Here is a 20,917-nt window from a genome sequence, read left to right on the forward strand (position 1 = left end):
TTAGTAAATAAAGGTTATTAATTACAGGAATCTCATATACCACTATGAAATATCCTTCTATAGCGGAGTTATATGAGGAGTTATTTGAAGTGGTTAAGTGGTGGAAAATATGTTTGATAATCTTTTCTTAGCAGTGTATTATTGATTTAAAGTTCAAACATGACACTCAGTTTCCACAGCTAGTCAATCTATATTATCTATAATGATATTATTATTATTATTATTATTATTATTATTATTATTATTGTTTTGTCACCTTGCAGTACAACACACTGGTTCAAAAATAATACATTCTCCTCTACATATTATTCCACAGATCTGTGGCAGAACAAGAAAGAAGACAATGGGGGAAGCTGGTGATCCAGTAAAAGGGATACAAGAAAGACGGATGAACAATGTGCTACCTTCTTACTAACACATCTCCTTCCTTCCCCCAAACCTCCTGCTCCTGCTCCTCCTCCTCCTCCTCTTCTCATGAATATTGGGGATTTAATGTGTGCAGGGATGGCAGAGTAAGGGAGGGAGGGAGGAGGCAGGGACAAAGGGAGAAAGGGAGGATAGAGAGGGGAAGAAGAGGAGGGGGTGAGCTGATATCGTCACAGGCCGGGCAGTGCGCAGGCTCTGTGCGAGCTGGGCTGGCTGCCTATTGATTGGAAAACAACGCGCTGTGGGAGGACAGATAAGAGTGGCTGTGGGCTAACGGGTGAAGGAAGGGATACAGACCAAAGCTCACACTACGCTGCCATCTTTACCTCCATGACTCTCGTCTCTGTCTCTCACTCTGGAATGAATGTAGCTGCTGCTGCTCATCGGTGGCTTTTGCAGCGGAGGGAGGCTTAGGTACAGATTCTCCTTGTCTGAGAAGATCCTGCCTGTACACGCCGAGCCATAACAACAGCATCACATCGACTGCAGGTAATCTGTCTTCCTCCTCTACCCGTCATCCTGCTGTTCGCTCTTCCAGTCCTGACCCCTCTGAGGTCCTTGCTGTGCATCATCTTCCCTCCATCCCTGCCTTGTAACCATGGTTTCCTCCATCTCTTCTTCCTCTCTGCTCCCTGCTCTTCTCTCCCTCCCCCACTCTCCTCTTTTTTTTTTCTCCCTCTGATGAGCAGATGACATGCACTTGCTTGGTTTTCATTTCTGCCACGATTTCTTGAAAATTGAATTCATGTGGGATCTATTTCAGTTATATCAATGTGGGACAAAATCCTAATGATTTGACAGGTATTTTCAATACAATTAAGACTACAGTACATTCCTGCTTAGGGTCACTAAATAAAATGAACTGCTTTGAAAGATCTGCAATGGAATTGGTGTTCAATTTGTCATTCAGTCTTATAGATGTGGTCATCCCTCCCATGGTAAAATATTATCAGTTTTTTGGCTCCATTGCATTGAATGACCTCTGATGAGCTCTTGTGATTGGCTCCTTTCATACCTGCATGCTTGAGGGACACACCTGAGACCACCACCACTCTCTGTGTGAAGGTCACATATAAAAAAAAAGGGCTGACACACATCCTAAACACACACTATGCAGCCATTCAATACCTGCACATCTCAAACACCTTTGCACCATCCACACTGTTGTAAGCTCTCATGTGGATGCTGTGGCCTCATATCTCTCTTACCTTTAAGAACACATTTTCCAGAGGTTTCCACATACGTTCTGCTCAACCAGCCCAGCAGTAAATAAAAGGCCACTGCACGTCTGGAGGTGCTATTAGGAAATTGAATTTGTGATCTTACACCCTGCCAAATTTTCAGTGCATCAGTGCCTCATGCAAAGAGTCCCTGTGGCAAGGTTAGAGTGAGCCACTAATTTCCCTGCCCATGCTTCTTATTTGAGTAGAGCAAACGACCTTAATTGGATCTACTGTCAGACACGAGTTGTCAGTCACTGTCACACAGAGGGGGTGATTCATCTATGTGCTGCCAGCATTTATTCAACATAAAGTCCTTTCCCAAGCAATTAAAAATAAGTTTTAAGGCAAATATGAAACAGATGAATTCATTCAACAAAACCAAACAGAACACAAAGCAGTATATTGTATCTAGAATGGAGAGAGCTAGAGAGAAAGCGGAAGAGATCGTGAAAAACAATATCCGGCTGCTGACGGAGGAGCACTTTGCTGAGTGGTGTGATGAGGAGGAAGAGGCTTGCACAAGCTTGTTTTTAAATGGACTCCACTGTACTCACCCACTTACGCCAGGCCACGGTCCAGCAAGGCACAGCAGATGAAATTCAGGCCTCACTAGTGTAATTACACTGCGTCTGACAACCTGACTAAGGCATAACTTCTCCTAAAAGTCTGATCGCAGCATTAACAGTAAGTCCTTTACAGTTTTACATCTGATTCATATGACTAGATTTCATTTTACAATCACTGACAAAGGCCCTGTGGCACATTATTTTACCCATGCATTGGATGTACAGTCCAAACTCTATTATCATAAACAGTCAAGTATAAATGACCATTAGTATTATTTTATGCAGGTACTGTGAGCTGCTTTCTCTTATGTAGGGCATTTCTATAAACTCTACTCAGTTTGATTAACTCTACAAAGAATCAATCAAAACCTCAAACAAACAATCATCATTTTGGAAGGTGGTCTTCAAACTTTTTGTGCCAACCTGTATTCATATATCAGTGCAAATAAGCCTCTATAACAAGTGTTGCATACTCTCTGTTACCCCCGTACATACTCATTTGTATTTAATAATATTTGACGAACAAGTATATTAATGAAGAAATATTTATTGAATGATTCAAGAATTCATTTGAAACTTTGTAACACTACATAAAAGCAGCAACACACAAATTTAAACCAGACAGGTTACAAAATAAAAAATGAGGCGATCTGCTCTGCACAAGAGGCGATACATTTTCCCTATTAACATCCTCCTTCAAACAGGCTGAGATTTTAAAGGATTTTTTTTTTAAAATAATTTCTATCTGTATCTGGAGGTCACTGTATACAACTTACTGATGTCAATTTAAAACACATTCATTACTGGTTGTATAGTTGTATTTTGCAATAATAATGTGTGGTCGTAACAAAATCCCCCAGCACACCTGGACCTGCCTCATGGTACACCAGTGTTACTCGGCCACTTGAGAACCCGTAATATAGGAGAAGGGCACTGTGCAAACAGTAAACAGCCTTACCAGTAATTTCGTGTGTATCCACGCTTATCTCTTTCCAAAACATAGAAACTTATTGACACTCCTGAACCCTATCTCTGTACCATTGGACCACGGCTCAATATGGAGACACCAACAACTTAATTCGTGATCAGAGGGGAAGAATATACTGTGCACACATTTATAATGAACCAGTTGATAGTAGAAGATTGATCAATAATTTTAGTCTTAAAAGCATTACCCCAAACTGTCCCTAGTATTTTTTTTGCTAGTAATTCATTCTGCCATGGGCCAACTTGCTGTATGCAGCGAAGCCCTTAACTGTAGAAAGAGATACAAAGGAGGACACAGTAGATTTAAAGACTTTTTAAGATCTCGGAATGCACACATGTATGAGATCACCTCTTTAAATATATCCATGAGTGTATGAACTCATTTGTAACTCCACTGAGGCGAAGAAAAAAAAAGCCTGCCCACCATTTAATAATTAAAAAGAACGAGAATAATGTCTTTGTAGGTCTTCAAATCTTTCTGTGACATGGAACAAACTGGTAAATTGAACATAATTCCATTGAATTTTGCTTGAATGATTTTGATTAGAACACTTCAATATACCAGATCCTGCAGGCAAAAATAACCCTGTAAGCAAAAATAAAAGTTAAAATGTAGAGCTCCTAGGCCTCCTGATTCCCTGTCTCTATGTAGAGAGCTACATTAAGGTTTCTTGCCTTACAGTATATATTTAGAGGTAATTTAAAAAAAAATCTGTTCTTAAACCCAAAAGTTCCATGGTGCTGTAAAAATCGACCCTTAGAAGTAATTTTTACAACGTGATAAATATGCTTGGATTTAGATTGGAAGTTGAGACCATGTTGTTAATCAGAATCATTCTCTGAGCAGCTTTAAAATGATCTGACACAGTTACATGAGGAATACATTAGGAATATATATATATATATATAAATATATATATACATACATATCCCAAAACCCTTACAGAAAGCACTATAAATAATGTATGCTTTACTAATGTTCCTATTACTTCATGTCCCAGAATCTTGGAAACCTCATCAGGTAAATCCCATTAGAGGTACTTAATTAGCTGCGGTTTACCAGTAAAGCCAACTGGTTGGGTTCCCTTTGGGACTTGGTCCCCTTCTGGCGCATTTACCTCCATCTCCTCTTTGTCTAGACAACATGGTGCCATTCCACATGAGTTGAGGCAGGCATGATTTAGGAGGTGCCAGATAAGTCCTTCTGGGATATTGGTCAATCTACCAGATGGGGACAGATACAGACTTCTGTGCTTCGTCTGATCTTGTCTTTCCTCTTAACCACATTGTTGCAGCAGTAGCCTTGCCTCATTAAAGAAATGCTGATGAAACTTTAAACATTGTGCTGATTTAGCAAACTCAATGCATTAAACACTATATTGCAACCACTCTATTTGTGCAGGGCTAAGAGACCAACAGACAGGGGACATCATGGAAGCCCCTCTTGTGTGTTTGGATGAGGAGTTTGATGACCTCCGGCCATGCCCCATGGATGAGCTGGACTACCCAGAGCTCAACCACTCCTCTTACTCCACTACCACCACCACCACTGTTCCCCTGGCCTCCATCACCCGCGAGGACTTCTCTGAGCTGGAGAACTTCTCTGAGATGATGAGCTTCAAGTCGATGGAGGACCTGGTCAACGAATTTGACGAGAAGCTCAATGTCTGCTTCCACAATTACAACACCAAGACGGAAGGCCTGGCGCCCATACGCAACCAGTCACACAGCCAGGAGGAAGAGGAGAGGCTGCAGGATGAAGAGTGAGTGACCACAGTTACAGTTACTTTATATAATTTGAAATAAAATCATAGGAAAAGGTTCACTTCCTGGAAATATTCTGGGGCTTTCAGCCATCTTTCTGGAGCCTAGTAATATGTATTTTCACAAATTGTATGATAGGCTAAGGCGAGAATCTTGAAATGAACTGGTATTATCAACAGAATGTGAGAAACAACACTGTTGACTTTACAGTATGTCAACAATGTCTATCTATTGTGATGCAGAGATATCTACTGAAGTTAGCATGCTAACCAGGTAGCTAGCTAACTAGCCCAAGCCCATCCTGCACCATAATACCACTTGTCTCAGCTGGGACACATCGCTATCTGCCAGCAGCAAGTATGCTAAGTTTCCTGTTTCAGCTTTTGGTGTAGTATTAGAACAAAATAAATGTAAAAGATTTCAAGACATAAAATACTGCAGGGCTACTGACTCCCCATCTCACTGAGCCATGAGCTAACTAGCTAACTCTAATGACAGCCAAGGATATCTAGCTAAGAGCAGCAGCTGTCAGTTACTCTGGTGATACGCTGCCCTCTTTGATGACCAGTTTGTGTGTAATGTCATTTTATGTCACCGCTGCCTGCTGACAGTGACAGCAGCATGTATATATATATATATATATATATATATATATAATGGTATTCAAGAATATTTTATTAATCGCCTGGTGACAAAATTCCAACTGGGCCTACATTCACAGAGGGTCAAAATTACAATTATATTAATATTAATTAACTAGTCATGATAAAAACAATTCTTAATCCACTTCTGGTGAACATTTGGGTCCTCTTCTCCAAAGTTGAAGTTTGCCACGAATGTTGGACCAGCTGAGAACTGCACAGGTTCTTCATGATTTCCTAAACATCACTGTCAGGAGTAACATAACATAGAACGTAAAGGTAAAGGTAGATAATTACTTACTTGTTAGTAATGCATGCATATTATAGAGAGATGCTGATGCAGTTATGGTGACTTGTCTATTTCTAGTGCTTTGCCATTTTTGTGTATATTTTTGGAACTGCCTACAAATCTAGCCACGTTTTTACAAAGTACACCTTTAACGGATCTGATATAGTCTGATCTTTTAATCGACATACATGAACTAGCCCTTGCTACTAGTACAAGCACTAGTTTTTGCATCAAAATGCTAGATAGGAATAACTTCTCATTAGCAACCTAGAGTATGTCACAAGGATGCGAGTATCTGAAATAATTTCAGGCACTCAGTCTTTATAACAGATAACTGAGCTTCTTATGTTTGTTTATTGCATTTTTATTTGAATACTTTCAGCAAATTCCTGCATTTGGTTGGTTGGGCTCTGTGATGCACTGCTTAGTTATCAAGAACGTAATAAAGTGATACAAAAATCAAATAATAATTAAAAACTCTATAAAATATAATAATAAGATTCCCTCAGCACATATAAAATGGATGTTTTTCCTTCCGTTATGATGCTGCCATTAATGTCATTCACAGCCTCTTCTAAAGACCGAAACAGTGGCTCAGCAACCCAGCACGTCACACATGACTATAGCCAAAATATTTCCACACGTTACACACCACAACATCCCAAAGAACCAGTCAATCAGCAGCTTGACCCCACCCTCCCCAGCACCACAGTCAGACTGCATGCTGAATTATTCAATGTGCAGTGTTGTTCATCTGCTGGTCTGTCTCTGCCTCTCCACCAGCTGACTGCCAGACCCTCCTCCCTTTTCTAGGAGGCTCTGAGTCGGAAAACACACACGTCCTCACACTGTGTGGATATGAATTGTGCTAAAAATAGTCCGACTGTAGGTGTGAGGGGAGAGTCTTTGGAGAGGAATCACATGATTTTTCAAACTGCCTTAAATTGCTGTTAAAATGAGTCTGTGGAGCTTTGACTGATTATTGGTGTTACGACCAGGACATGAGCCTGATGCCATACACTAATTTGTTGTGGCACAGATACGGAAACCAGTATAGATATGGTGAGGTCAGATAAACACACTGTTCCCCACCCCTTCTGTAGTTTTTGCCTCATTAACAATGTCTTATTGTTCCTCCTCCTCATTTCATGCCAATTCTTGCAACAATCCATGCTGTGATTTCAAATCAAGTGACTAGATATTTATTCACCTTTGTGGCAGTTAGACAGAGAGAACTATTAATAGAAACTATGACACCGCTCTTTCATAACGCTCAGTATCTTGTGTGGTGTTATGCTGTATAGGACACATATGAAGTGACTCATGTAAAACAGAAGACTCTTACAGACCTGCAGAAATAATCATGAAGTACCGTTTGTAAAACTGCAGTTTGGTTCCAACAGTCTGTCTTACATGTTGGTCTTAATCCCTGCAGTTGCCTGATTAAAAAGGCAGATATGAGTGAAAGTGACAAGCCAGTGCAGAAGTAGAATATTAAACAGAATGATTTCTCTTCAGTGGCTGCGGGCCAACAAACACAGCAGGACAGCTTTGAAACACGGAGTTCCAGTTCCTGCCGGCCAGACGACCAAACCATGTCCTTGTGTTATGCGTGCAGTATGAGCTGTTCGTGTGTTGTGGTTTTCACTGTGGTTTTTACAGATCAGATTATATTAATGAGGTGGGTTTTTAGATTACTTAAAGCGCTCACATTCATTTAAAGGGAAAGTTTGATATTTGGGTAATTACACTCACTTAAAGGAGAAGACCAATTTCACCACCGTCCTTTACACAGCCTGATAAATCAACAGCCTGTTAGCTTAGCATTAAGACTTACATATATATAAGCAGATGCTTTTGTCCAAAGTGTGGTACATCATACATACATCCATACACTGGTGGCAGAGGCTGCCATGCAAGGTGCCAGCCAGCACAGGAGCAGTTTGGGGTTCATTATCTTCGACATGCAGACCAGGGGAATTAAACCAGCGACTTTCCAACAACAAAATGCTGGCTCTACCCCTACACTTCAAACAGGGAGAAGGAGTTAGCATCTATTTGTCCAAAGGAAAAAAGCCTGTTTACCAGCAGACCGTTCTTCTAAGAAGTTAGTCCTGCGTAAGCACCTGTGAACAACTCATTTTCATTTTTACATTTGAGTTTTTGTATGGTGTAGGCTAAACAAGCAAGATATAACTAGACATGGTCAGCCGGTAAGCATTTGGATATACCTTTGGACAGAGCTGTTTCCCACCACTATGCTTAGCTAAACTAAGCTAAAATAAACTTAGCTAATAGATTGTTGTCGTGATGACACATTTTTGTGGCTTTCCCTGGAAGTAAGCATCGACCTGGTTCCTTTGTTACAAAAACCTATATTCTTATTCAACTGGATTTTTGAATTATTGCAGGAAATAATCTCTGTGGCAAACAAAAATGTTTATGACACTTTCTTCTGTTACATGTTTTGTTCAGCAAGATAATCTTACCAAATAAACACCACTTTTATGATTTTTAAAGCATAAATGGGGGAGGTGATTCTGGAGAAAATTATTTGATTTTTTTCCCCCATCAAATACTGACACTTCAGCCAGAATTCGAACCCAATGCGTGGTCATAGACGCATGACATCAGCATCACCACCGCTAAGCTTCTCACTATACCATGCACACTTGTTAGAACGTTTGAATAGTTTGCAGGTAAAGTCCAATTGTAAAGATGGACTAGTGAGTATATGGGAACTCGTGCTCACCGTCATGTCATTTAATGACCCACACCACCTCTGTCGTCTCATTTAGCCATTTGTTTGCAACCGCTTTTTTTAAAACACGTGAATGCTTGTTAATTCAAACACACTGCTGGATGTCTATTTATATCAACCTCCAGAGAGTGGTGTTGGCATTCTTATCTAAGTCTCAGCAAGAAAGTTACATTTTTAAAAGTGCCAAACTATTGTTATAACATTTTAGCCAGTTTGACCATTATACTGTTAGCATTTTTATCATATTTTTGTTCAAGTTTGAAATCTACATTCACAGTAATAATTTGTAATCAGAGGTGGTATTTCTTTAGTTTAAAATGTAATGACAGAAGTTTAAAACCACTGTATGTGTTTGCAACTGTCATTGTTTATTATATCTAATTTCTATACACAATTTTTTTTTCTGTGGAATCATCATTTGGCATAAAAAAAAGTCTATTGACAGTCTATTTTATTTTAGCCCCAGCCAATGAAAAACACAGTTTTTGTCTCAGGGTTAAGTGTATTCAAACGTTGTCCCTGTTTTTGTGCTGGTGCACGCAGCCGTGGCATGCAGACAGGGATGGTGAGGTAAGCCGGTCAGCTGAATGGTGTCCACTGTGTGTCGGGTGTGGGCTGTGCCACTGGGAGCAGGGCAGTATGCCTGGGCCAGCCTCTGAGTGGAGGAGGAAAAAACACAAAGAACACTTCTCTCCCAGTTTGAGGTCATTCTTCCTCAGACAGACGCTTGCTCCGGGGTATAGTCAGGGACCACTGGCACAATGATGTGAGGAGCTTTATCTAAATCTCTGCTAAGGATACCTTTTACTGAGTAGTAAGCTGTGTTTTTTTCCTGTTGTGCATTGTTTCTCTGCAGCCTCTAGCTATACATAAGGACTACCATTATTGACTTGCCACATTGAAATATTGACTGAGTTGCAGACTGCTGAAGAAAGGGCTGAGTTGATCCCCTTATAACCAGGAAGATAGAATACAACAAACTCTAGTTTAATGCTCTTATATAACTGTCTAACTACACTGTGTGTGGCAACACCAGCTTAAAATAGTACACCGCCTCAAGAGCTGGGGCCAAAATTGTGTTTTTATGCTTGTTTTTGCTATTTTGTTGTGGTCCTTGGAGGTTCACCCTGCTTACATGTGGTCGTGTGTGTGTCTGTGTTGTTTTGCAGTGTGTGGGATGCTCTAACGGACAACTACATCACCACCTGGGACGCCCCCGCCTCAGAGGGACATAACGGCAATCTTTCTGACCAAGAGGTACATATCATTCTACCTCTTTCTGTTTAGATCAGTGTCCTATTAGATCTTTAAAAAATAAACAATAAGAAATCTTTCTTTCTTTTTATTTAGAGAGGTTTTTTTTTTGTTTTTTTGGGAGTAGTATGCTGTCCAAACTATTGTTATTTTATCTAACGTCCTGCACAGCTTGGTATCTAGTGGATGGTATTAAAGTGCACCAAAAGTGTTAATCACAAATGACTTACTGATTGTGTGATCCACTGTACTGTTTATTTACCCATTTTATGCTCAAATGAACACAGTTTTACAAAAACAGCTTCAGAGCTCTGACCCAGAAAACATGCTCACAACCCCAGAAAATGGCTCTCATAGTCACTTTCTTCCTTGTTTCTTTTTTAGTGATGAGCAGGGATATGTAGTCTGTACTGTATGTGTGTTTCTGCTGGCTACAAATGGTTTATTAAAGTATACTAAATGTCTGTCCAACTTGTTAACAGAGAAAACAAGATACTACTTTTATAGTTTTAAATGTCAATGAAAGTACACCGTGCAATCATTTTTCATTTTGACAAGCCAAGCTGAGTAGCTAACTGGTTAATTCTCTCTGAGGCTTAATCCCATGCTGACACTTGCAGACATGCTCAACCAACCCTGACTGGTCTTACTTTCGGCAGAGGTCTTCCTCCCCACCTTTAATTAGCTCTCACATACAACTGGGCATCAGGCATTTAGCAGTCTAGACCATGTTTTGGCTGGTCAGGGCCAGAACAGACCATTATTCCACCAGAGGGAGACGGTTGTACATCTTCAGCCGGACTCTGCCCTCAGTCCAGTTGCTGCTGTTCTCTCTTATTCTAAAGGGTCGAGTACAAAAACAGCCCACCAGGAAATACTTTTACAAATGACAGCTATCCTTTGGTGAAGCCATATAAACCATGTTTCCTTGTTTCTGTTTTATGAGTGCATACTTCTCATTGTTTCTTCTGCCACATTGCCCTTATCTGCCAATTCTACCAAATACTTGATTGTAATTATTGCCCCCTGCTGGTGCTGCAACTTCATACACACGTGTATTTTTCAAACCTAGCTGAGGCAAACACACATGCTTATATGCTGTCCGTGGATCGAGTCATGCTTTTGTGTGAGACTTGGCTGGGCTGTCTCAGTATTATGCTGTGTGAACACTGTAATAAGAATCTGCGGCCATGTTAGTCGCTCCCTGAGATTTGGCAAAGCAGTGCTTGGAGCTAAATGCTAATGCAAGCATGCTAACATGATCACCATGTAACATGCAGACTTTTAGCAGGTGTATGGTTTACCATTTTCCCCATCTCGATTTAGCATTAACTGCTAACATTAACTGATTAGTGCTAACAGCAAAGAACAGAAGAGGCTGATGGGAAGGTTATGCAGGTTTTAGTTCATAGGAGATCATCATTATGATTCATAGTGAATTGTGATGACGATTCACCCTGAGAGGGATGTGAATGATGACACAAATGTCATAAAAATTAAACTATTAGTTGTGGAGTTTTCACAGAAAACCTCAAATGTCAATGATGGCGCAAGAGGAAAAGGCAGGCATTTACCGAAATCATTAGGAGACAACTTCTGGTTGTACACAAGTTTGTTCTAATTCATGTAGTAGCTTTTGAGATATTTCAATAGGTGAAAACAACCGGCTCATGTTGCTAGAGAAAAGGCAGGCATTTACCAAAATGAATTGGGTTTATCCTCTGGGAGTCATGAATGTCTTGATCCATTAAACAACAACAACATTGTCATGCCTATGTGTGAAATATTTCTTAAAATTATAATTATATTAAAGTTATTATTATAACTTCACTATCTGTGTGAAAGTAAAATATTGAAAATACATAATTAATTAAATAAGGCATAAACTATTAAAGCATGTTTACAAATGAAATATTAAACTTTTCTTTTTAAGGGATACTAAATAATGTAAAACCTTTAAACATTTAAGCACGAGACTTCAAAATTAGTGCAATCCAAGACTGATCTCTCTCTGGCAATGATCCAGTTGCTTAGGAAAAATACTGGGGATTGAGTTTATTATCCTAATCCAAAACGATTTATTTTTTACTCTTGCCTTTCTTTCTTGGTAAGATATACTGTATCTATCTGTTTGTTGCTTGGCTCAGTTGTTTCCTCTCACATTTTGCAGATCCACGAAAAAGAGGAGGAGGAGATGAATGAGAAGAATGACAATGCCAACTGCCTGAACGAAGAGCCTCTTATCACAGCTGATCAGGTGTGTGTATGTGTCTATGTTTCAGATCAAACAGCAGTCTGTCTGTTTTGATGGTGACTAAAGAAAGCAGGGTGTAGCATAAGAGTCATCTCAGAGTAGTGCATTTGTCCTTTTCAGCTATTACGTTCCTCTTTTCAAACTAATGCATGTTTATAGTAATTTTGCTTGTAGAAATTACCATAATCGCCTTGTCATTTTTGGCAAGTAGTGCCTTTTCTACGCAGGCTCTTTCTTCCTCATTGGTTGGCAGACCACAGACTACAAGCAAGAGTGTAAAGAATGAAAAGGCCCAGACTATAAATGGGTCAAGGTCTAGCAGTGCCTTCATGAAAAAACAGTGGGGAAAATGTCCTTAAATTATCTAGATCTGGAAAAGGAGGCAGTTAATTGATTTCTGTGGCGATCTGGAGATTAGGTGTTCGGGTAATCTAGATGAGTGGAGACCAAGGCATGAAAATGGGTTTGTCCATTATAGAATGAGAGAAATTATCAGGTCTTGACAATGCTCCTGAATTGACAGGTTGCTAAAATATTGTCTGGACTGCTCTTATATTGTGCTGTTACAAGCGTTTCGACAGACGCCTGCCTAATTCCAATTCTGCTGCTGCTTTACATCGCTGCAGGCTGTGTAGACATCAATAATGGATTAGAGTATGATATGTACACTTATAAAAGAGGCTGTTGGCGTTTTAGTGGCCACACTCTACTGGCAAATGGACGGTTATGGATGTGTGTTTACTTACGCCTGTTTCCTAATCTCTTTCCCGTCCATCTACTCATTTCCTTATATCCTTCCATCTATGTAACCCTCTTACTCTCTCCTTTTTCTCTCCTCAAGGTCATTGAGGAGATAGTTGAGATGATGGAGAACTCTCCAGATCCTGGGGAAACTGAGGAAGAGGATGAAGAGGAGAGCAGTCCCTGCTCATCCAGGAATAACCCCTCCTTGCTGGAGGAGATCAGGCAGCTGTCACAGGCCTCCAACAACAACTGCTCTTATGAAGGTAAAATAATTCATGTTACTTTTTTTTTTAATTTATGCAGCTTCATATTTGACACACTGGGAGCAGTTGTAGAAGGAGTATCACAGCTGACCTGCGATGTGAACAGGATACATTCCCATCAAAGAAATGTTCCTTGCACACTTGTTCATGTAAAAAAAAAAAAAAAAGACATTTCTGGCCAAAGTTAGGTTACAGTTAGTATTTTTCCTTGAGCATGTCACTAAGCATCATGAAATACCAAAGGTAAGACCCTCCATCATCTCTATTTACATTAGATCCAACAAGAACCCCAGTTATGATGAGTGCGTGGACACCACGGTCAGGGACACATCCATCTGTTGTGCAAGATTTTTACTCTCAGATTCAGTCTTATTTTTGTTTCATCACCTATGCAGTGATGACAATCTTGTCAGCGATTCTCCTCCTCCTCTTCTATCGTTTTCTCTTATATTTGCCTTTTCCCAATGAAACACTGCATACTGTCACCTAATCGTGCCTATAATCTATTCAAATGAATCTGTCTGTAAATATTAGCTCCACTGATGTTACAGAATCAGAATCAGAATCAGAATCAGAAACCCTTTAATGTCCCGCAGATGGGGAAGTTTGTTTGTCGCAACAACAGAATATTTTTTAAATACAGATTTTAAACATACATATATAAATACAGTACTCATATTCACACAGTTGGTATACTTATTGTATGTTTGAGCATTCTGTCTGAATACCTGTGTATGAAACAATAATTTTGCACAAAACCAAACCCATTGTCCCTCCCCCCCTTCATCTGCTCGGCAGGCCTAAGCCTGATGCCCAGCTCAGCACTTGTTGAACTGCTGCACCGGGTGGAGGCGGCCATCCGCGAGTACTCAGAGGAGCTGGTCAACCAGCTGGCTCGGCGTGAAGAGCTGGAGTTTGAGAAAGAGGTGAAGAACACGTTCATCACGGCCCTGATGGAGGTGCAGAACAGGCAGAGGGAGCAACGAGACAACAGCAAACGCCGGCGCCGGGACAAGGCTCTGAGCCTGCAGGGGGGAGGGATTCCTACTGTGAATGCAGGGAATACAGGCCCCACTGAGAAGACCGGGACCATGCCCGTCAAGGTAAGAAGCAGGGGGGACACTCTTGAATGCACCTTTTAATTATTTACATCACGTGAGTGTGCCGTAAATCAGCCCTCTTTACATAAGAGTTCTTAGATCTTGTAATTATAGTTTACATAGTTTATATAGTAATTATGCCACAATGCGACAAGATTTACTAGGAAAATGGCTTTGTGCAAATGTGTTCTGCAGCCATAATCTGTGTGAATTCAGTGCCTGATTTACTGAGACAGCAGCTCATTACACAGTCAGCTCCTTAACTGATCCTGGTACTGCCCTCCAGACACACACTGTCAGTGGAGGAGAACTCATAGGCACAGGTCACAGGTGGGATTTCTATGAGATTGCGCAGCTCAGAAAAGAAATACAAAGAAATAAGGCGTCTTGATTAAAAAGTTTTTTTCTTTGGCCAACTCTCTTGTGAAAAATGGTTATGCTCATTAATTGTTAATGCATCGGGAGGAAATGTACACACTTGTGGTAAACAAAAAGGACATAAGACAAAATATACTCAAGGTACACACAGCAATAAGATGTATATTATATAGGCCTTTTTTTATTAAAAAAATATTTCATCTTATTTGCCAAAATTGTAATCAAGTAGTTAAACTACAAAAAATGACCCAAAAAGTAGTTGAAATACTTGACACAGCACAAAATATGAATGTAGTTTAACTACCAGCAAGTTACAGCAAATTGTAGTTAAGCTATGTTGTTCAACTACATGTAATTTAAGTCTCCCCAACACTGCTAAAATGTATTGGCAATAAGGAGAGATATACACATTGCAATCACTGACCAATGATACCCAACCTGCAAGCTCGAAACCTGCTGTGTGTTCTTTGTAAATCCAGCAGGGGGCAGACTCAGGCTGTGTGAGGGGCAGGGCCAAAAAAAATTAAAGGGGCACCGGCTGCATGCGATGGGCCGGAGAGTTCATGCTGAAATACTCCAAAATCCTGGTTAAGATTAAAATGATGTATTAATTAAAATAATGTGGTATTATGTTTATTGTGGTATATTATATTAATAGGCCGACTCAATTTTTAGCATGTAGGGCAGCCTTTATGGCACTGTACAAATCTTAGTGTCAAAGTTGAGAATAACCAGTGATGGAATGTAATCAATTACAATTTACTCAAGTATCATACTGTCAGTGTCATATCAGTGTTAAGTACTTTGCTTCAGTATTTCCATTTCCTGCTACTTAATATTTTCATTTCACTTCATGTATTTGAAAGGACGCTTCATCAGAGCCTGCATTTTCAAGTAGTGCGTTTTTAAATGTATTCATTCTTTTGGCAATCCAACACAAATAAATGCTGATACAGATATTCAGAAAAACTGTGAATATCAGCCCTAATAATCAGCTCGACTGACAAGCAGTCCATGCCTATACTGCATCACATTTTCTTGCACACTGAGCCACTGTAAGGGCCCTTCATCAAGTTTTTATCCACCCTAGAGCCACCCTTCCACCCTAGTCCACCAAAGCCTTGGTAGATCTGGCAATAATTTCCCATAAATCTACAACTGTCATGTTTAATCCTTCCGATGTACATGAGAGAAAGGTGAAACCACATTTCCTGACAGCCCTCCCTCTCCCCTCCTTTTGACTGTTAGCATAATGGATCTCAGGTCCATTAGCCTCGAATGTGTCTTCCAGGAAACATCCTAAAGTGGAAGTGACCCATCATCTTCATACAATAACAGCCCAGTCTAGTTTGCTCCTGTACAGAAGCAGAGGAATAACTTAATGGATTTTCCCTCCATACAAAACAGTAGCAGTGTTTTTATCTGGCGACTGAGGCTGAGCTGGTGAAGTAGTATGAATGTATGGATGGCTTCATCCTACAGATGCCATATAAACACACTGGTTTGTATAAGGTCTGAAGCTCTTAATTGTGCTTGGAAAAAAATGACTCTTCATCAGATTTGAGACAATCCTGCAGTTTGATCAAGGAACTGATGACCACAAGCTTGGTCTGTTGGCTAATAATGGTGTGTGTGTGTGGGTGTGTGTGTGTGTGTGTCTCCTGGTTGTGACCTGCAGCGTTTCAGCATGGAGGGTCTCTCTAACATCCTGCAGACGGGCATCAGACAGACATTTGGGAGCACAGGGAGTGACAAACAGGTGAGTTCAGGTCAGATGTTTCAAAAACGGTTCAAGGGTGACACAGCTGCACTTAGATATAGTTAGATTTGCTGTGATTTGCTACTTGCTGCTGCAAAATACAGCTGATGAAATAGATATCCAACAGCAATCGCTACATATGATAAAAAGGTATTTAACTGAAATAGGTTCATTTATTCATCATAAACATGTATCTGTGTGTATGTAATATGTACATTTATCATATTGACAGCACAAAATGTGTTTTACTATGACAGACATGACTCCTGGCAGGTGCTTGTACTGCTGTGGCAATACTAATTGGATGAAGCGAGTTCACTACTCTCGATGCTTTGTCATGTGTGTTACAGCTGTGGACATAACTGATTTACAGCCTACGTCAGCTGTGCGGTGGCGGCCCAGGCCATGGGCGCTTTCTGGCCATGGGCCCCGACGCAGTTGCACTAGCTGCACTGCTTATATTTATACCAGTGCTTCAGTTGAGGTCATACAGAGATGATCAGCCTGCTGTGTGTAATTCGATCTCTGTTGATAGTGTAAGCAATATGCTATGGTACACTGCAAGAAATGTCCATGCTTTTTGTCCATATAGATTACAGGCACACTGACGATTAAGGTTAACTTTTAAATGAATCAGCATTGTGTTCTTCCCAGCTGACCACAGTTAACATATTTATAGGTCTGTTTTGCCACAGATTTTGCAGGGATTACTGGATGTAAACAAACCTTTGAGAAAATCAAGAATCTGGCAAGGAGCGTGGGAACGACAGCAAATTCTAATACTGTAATTTGCATTCCGGTGTCGGAGTTACCCTTGCATTTACATTTAGATCAAAGACTGTACCTTTAACCTTTCAGTCTACGCTGAAGATTTAAAGGAGCAGTTCACCCAAAACTAAAAATTCAGTCTTTGTCTGCTCACCCCCGTTCTGATGGAAAGTCAAGTGAAGTTTTGTAGTCCACAAAACAGTTCTAGAGCTTTGCAGAAAAACAGCGTTGCAGCATTCTCTTGAACAGCTGAAGTAGCTTTGTTTTAGAACTTACTTAAAGCATAAAAAAAAAACGTAAAATGGCTCCATACATCTTATCAGGCGTCCAAGTCTCAGGAAAGCCTGGAGATCCAAATTTGACTTGAAAAGATGCTATTTATACTCTTAATGTGTCAATGAAACATCACCTGACTTTCCATCAGCATAGGGATAAGTATGATATAATAACGACTTCATTTTCAGTTTGGGCTGAACTGTTCCTTTAAATGTTTGCAGTGTGCAGAATGACAGTCACTAACTTTTGAAGGAATTATTCAACATTTTGGGAAAAGCACTTAATCCCTTTGGATTTCTATGACTAATCTCGGCAAAGAAATGTTAACAGACAGAGCAGTTAGCCTGTTTCAGGTCTTAAAGCTAAACTGAACTAACCATCCTCTTGCTGTGACTTCAACAGACAGATGTGAGAGGGATATCAAAGCGAATGAATGTGTTTCCCAAAACGTCTAATTATCGCTTGGAATTCTCTTAGATTATGTGCTATGTCAATGAAAGAAAGCTTCGAGCACATAAATTGTCTGATCAATACATCTTAGCTTGACTGTTGAATATCCCAGTATGGCACTGACCCCTCTGAATCTCAACTCTCTTTTCAGTATCTAAACACAGTTATTCCGTATGAGAAGAAAGGCACCCCTCCATCTGTTGAAGACCTGCAGATGCTCACAAAAAGTAAGTATCCAGCCCTGAACACGTGGGACCAAATTCAAAGTGTATTCAACAAGCTGATAGACTTTATTTCTTCCCCCTAGTTCTTTATGCCATGAAGGAGGACAGTGAGAAGGTGCCTACACTGCTAACTGACTACATATTGAAAGGTAAACACAAAAACACAAAAACACAAGTTTGTGTATTCCTACAAAGTGATTGTTGAAGAAAAAGTCAGCTTATTATAAGGTTTTCCTTACTTATTGACATGTGTAGCCTGCCACACTGTACAGGACAACACAATCACAACAGTGACGATTACAGTGTGATCCTCTGATTGGACTATTATCTAGTAAATTCAGTTACTGCAAAATTGAACTTCCTCATTTTGCCACGAAGATCACTGGACAGAAGTAACTTTATTATCCTAACGTGATTATCCACTGTGTTCCCCCTCTAGTCCTGTGTCCTACCTAAAGCACCGCCTGGCCAGGGGCCACAGTGTAACGGAGAATTCTTGCCCCGAGGGCTTTTGCAACCCTCCTCGCCTCTGGCCCAAGCTGCATGACCTCCCCCCTTTTACCATTATCAACCATGGATGCTCACCATCGACATTATTGTATTCACCTCGACTATGACTACTGCCTTTCGCTGAGCTCACCGTCTCCTATCCTGCACATTAAGCTCGGGCCACACCCAAAATGGCCGCCGTCTGAATAGTTAAGTGGGAAGCCAGTCCCACCTTTAAAGGACTTCACTAATGGAGCATGACATGCTATTAACTATCACAACACCACTATGATACAGGGATACAGTGTCATCATTGCTTTTGTTTCCTTCATTTTTTTTTTTTACTTTATAGTTTCTTTTTTTTTTTTCTTCTTTTACTTTTCTTTGTTTTCCTCTAACCGAAATGTTGCCAAGTTTTGACACTTACACATAAACTGACCTTTAACCACTGAGTTCTGTTGACTGTCTTATCTGTTGATTCATAAGGACTACACTGTAAATCAAATGATATGCCATACTGTATTCACACATGAGCATCTCCCTGTATAGTTTCAGATGAAACCGGTGATTCATTTGAATACAAAAGCCATGCACCTTTTTCTGCCAACTTAGTACTGTAGCTCCATGCGAATGAGAAGAAACACACAACTATAACGGGTGCAGTGCAGTGCATTACAGAGCTTTGTTTTTCTTCTTCTTTTTGCTTCCCCATCTGGACATCCAGTGCTCTTCTGACTTTTTTGAAATTCCTTTTCGTTTCTATTCAAATATTTGATATGAACTCTGTTGCAGATTTTCTACTTTTATTTACTGTGTCATCAGAGCGACAGGCTTCTGTGCATTCCACCCTGTTCAGCCACATGGAGGTGTATCACTGAGTTTTCCTTGGATATATCAGGCCCTGATGAGATGAGCTCATTTCAATAAAGGTGTGCATATTTGCATATTAGCATATTTATGACTTCCTTTGCGCCATGTAGGTGAATGTTACATTGCTAATCGCAAATTCTAATAAACATTCTACCCTTGCGGTGTGTGCATGTGCTTCTTTATGTCTCTGTATTTTAGCAGGTGACATGATTGTTGAGCTGTAGGGAGAAGACTAGCACAACCAGTTTTACATAGAGATGTGGGCAGGGTTAATTCTACAGCATGGATTATGTTTTTTGGGGGGTGACACAATATTTTACTTGATTCTTTGGATGATTTATGTCTTCTGATAAAATATTTAAAATAAATAAATTAAATGCTGTTGTGTCAGGACAAAATAGGGCCAAATGAGTATAGAAACACAAAGAAAAGGATTACTGTCCAACAATTCTAAGGTGAACACAACCAACATACGTTCATATTTTTTCCCTAAAATACTGTACATTTTCCATTTCATTTTATTATACAGATTCAATGTAAATTGTCACATTTAATGTAAAGCGTTTCTATCATGTTGGGTCGATATAAATAAATAAAGTAACTTAATAAAATCAAAGGTTTACTTCATAAACATATTAGGCATTTATTATTCAAGTATTATACACAAAAAAAACCCAATTAATTACAAAAGAGTTTGTCTGCCTCCTGTAATTAATGACACATCTACTGGATTTATTCAAATTAACAACATAGTTCAAAAACGTTGCATTTAATGTGACACTTTACATCGGTGGAAAGGTGGAAAATCAAAACGTCAGTGAAATAGTAAATACATTTTTTTTTTATTCTATGATTTTTGAGTCTTGTGAAACAGAGATGAGCACCACACTTTCCATTCTATTTGATTCAAGTTTAGACCCTGTAATATCCATTTATCCATTATTGTCAGTGAGTATTAGTAGATAATAAAAACACTGACCAGGGTCATCATTTGACATCATGACTGTAATACATAATACAATATTGAGCATAACTGGACAACCTGAGGCAACAAATAGAAAACCATAGGAAGGTTTAGGAACACATCTCAAAGTAAAAATGAAGAGATTCAACCATGAGCTGGCACTTTATTTCCCCAACAACTTCTCTTGACTACGAGGTCTTCATTTGTGTGATTTATCGTACCCTTTTCTGCTACTTCTCTGTGGCTCTGCTTCTTTAGCTGCAACATTAAACCAAGTTTACTCTCAATTTAATGAATAAGAGTCAAGAGCTCGAGTTTCACAATGTGTAACAAATAATATTTTTATAAATAGGATGATTTGAAGGTCTGATAAACTCGATAGCACTCAGTGCGCCACTAATGTTTTTTTTTTCCAAAGTAAATTTGCTGCCCTCTGGTGGCTGACTTTAACTCTCACAATGAACTCT

At 39.8% G+C, this 20,917-nt stretch overlaps 1 protein-coding gene across 1 annotated transcript; it reads left to right on the forward strand.

The window, feature by feature from the left end:
• Nucleotides 1-576: 576 nt before the first annotated feature.
• On the forward strand, nt 577-19,645 carry fez1 (fasciculation and elongation protein zeta 1 (zygin I)). Its single transcript, XM_030437728.1, has 10 exons — nt 577-915; nt 4,605-4,965; nt 9,827-9,914; nt 12,082-12,168; nt 13,007-13,172; nt 13,971-14,275; nt 16,329-16,409; nt 18,055-18,130; nt 18,211-18,276; nt 18,567-19,645. The coding sequence occupies exons 2-10, from the start codon at nt 4,634-4,636 to the stop codon at nt 18,581-18,583; spliced, it is 1,218 nt and encodes a 405-aa protein (XP_030293588.1). The 5' UTR covers nt 577-915; nt 4,605-4,633; the 3' UTR covers nt 18,584-19,645.
• The last annotated feature ends 1,272 nt before the right edge of the window (nt 19,646-20,917 follow it).

The sequence above is a fragment of the Sparus aurata genome, chromosome 13, assembly GCF_900880675.1.
Source record: "Sparus aurata chromosome 13, fSpaAur1.1, whole genome shotgun sequence".
NCBI classification, from domain to species: domain Eukaryota; kingdom Metazoa; phylum Chordata; class Actinopteri; order Spariformes; family Sparidae; genus Sparus; species Sparus aurata.

What these genes read in the sequence shown, in the direction of transcription:
- fez1 (XM_030437728.1), top strand. Translation starts at nt 4,634, where the DNA reads ATGGAAGCCCCTCTTGTGTGTTTGGATGAGGAGTTTGATGACCTCCGG. An exon ending in CTCTTATCACAGCTGATCAG is followed by an intron (nt 12,169 to 13,006) that starts GTGTGTGTATGT and finishes TCTCTCCTCAAG; the next exon opens with GTCATTGAGGAGATAGTTGA. An exon ending in GCACAGGGAGTGACAAACAG is followed by an intron (nt 16,410 to 18,054) that starts GTGAGTTCAGGT and finishes CTCTCTTTTCAG; the next exon opens with TATCTAAACACAGTTATTCC.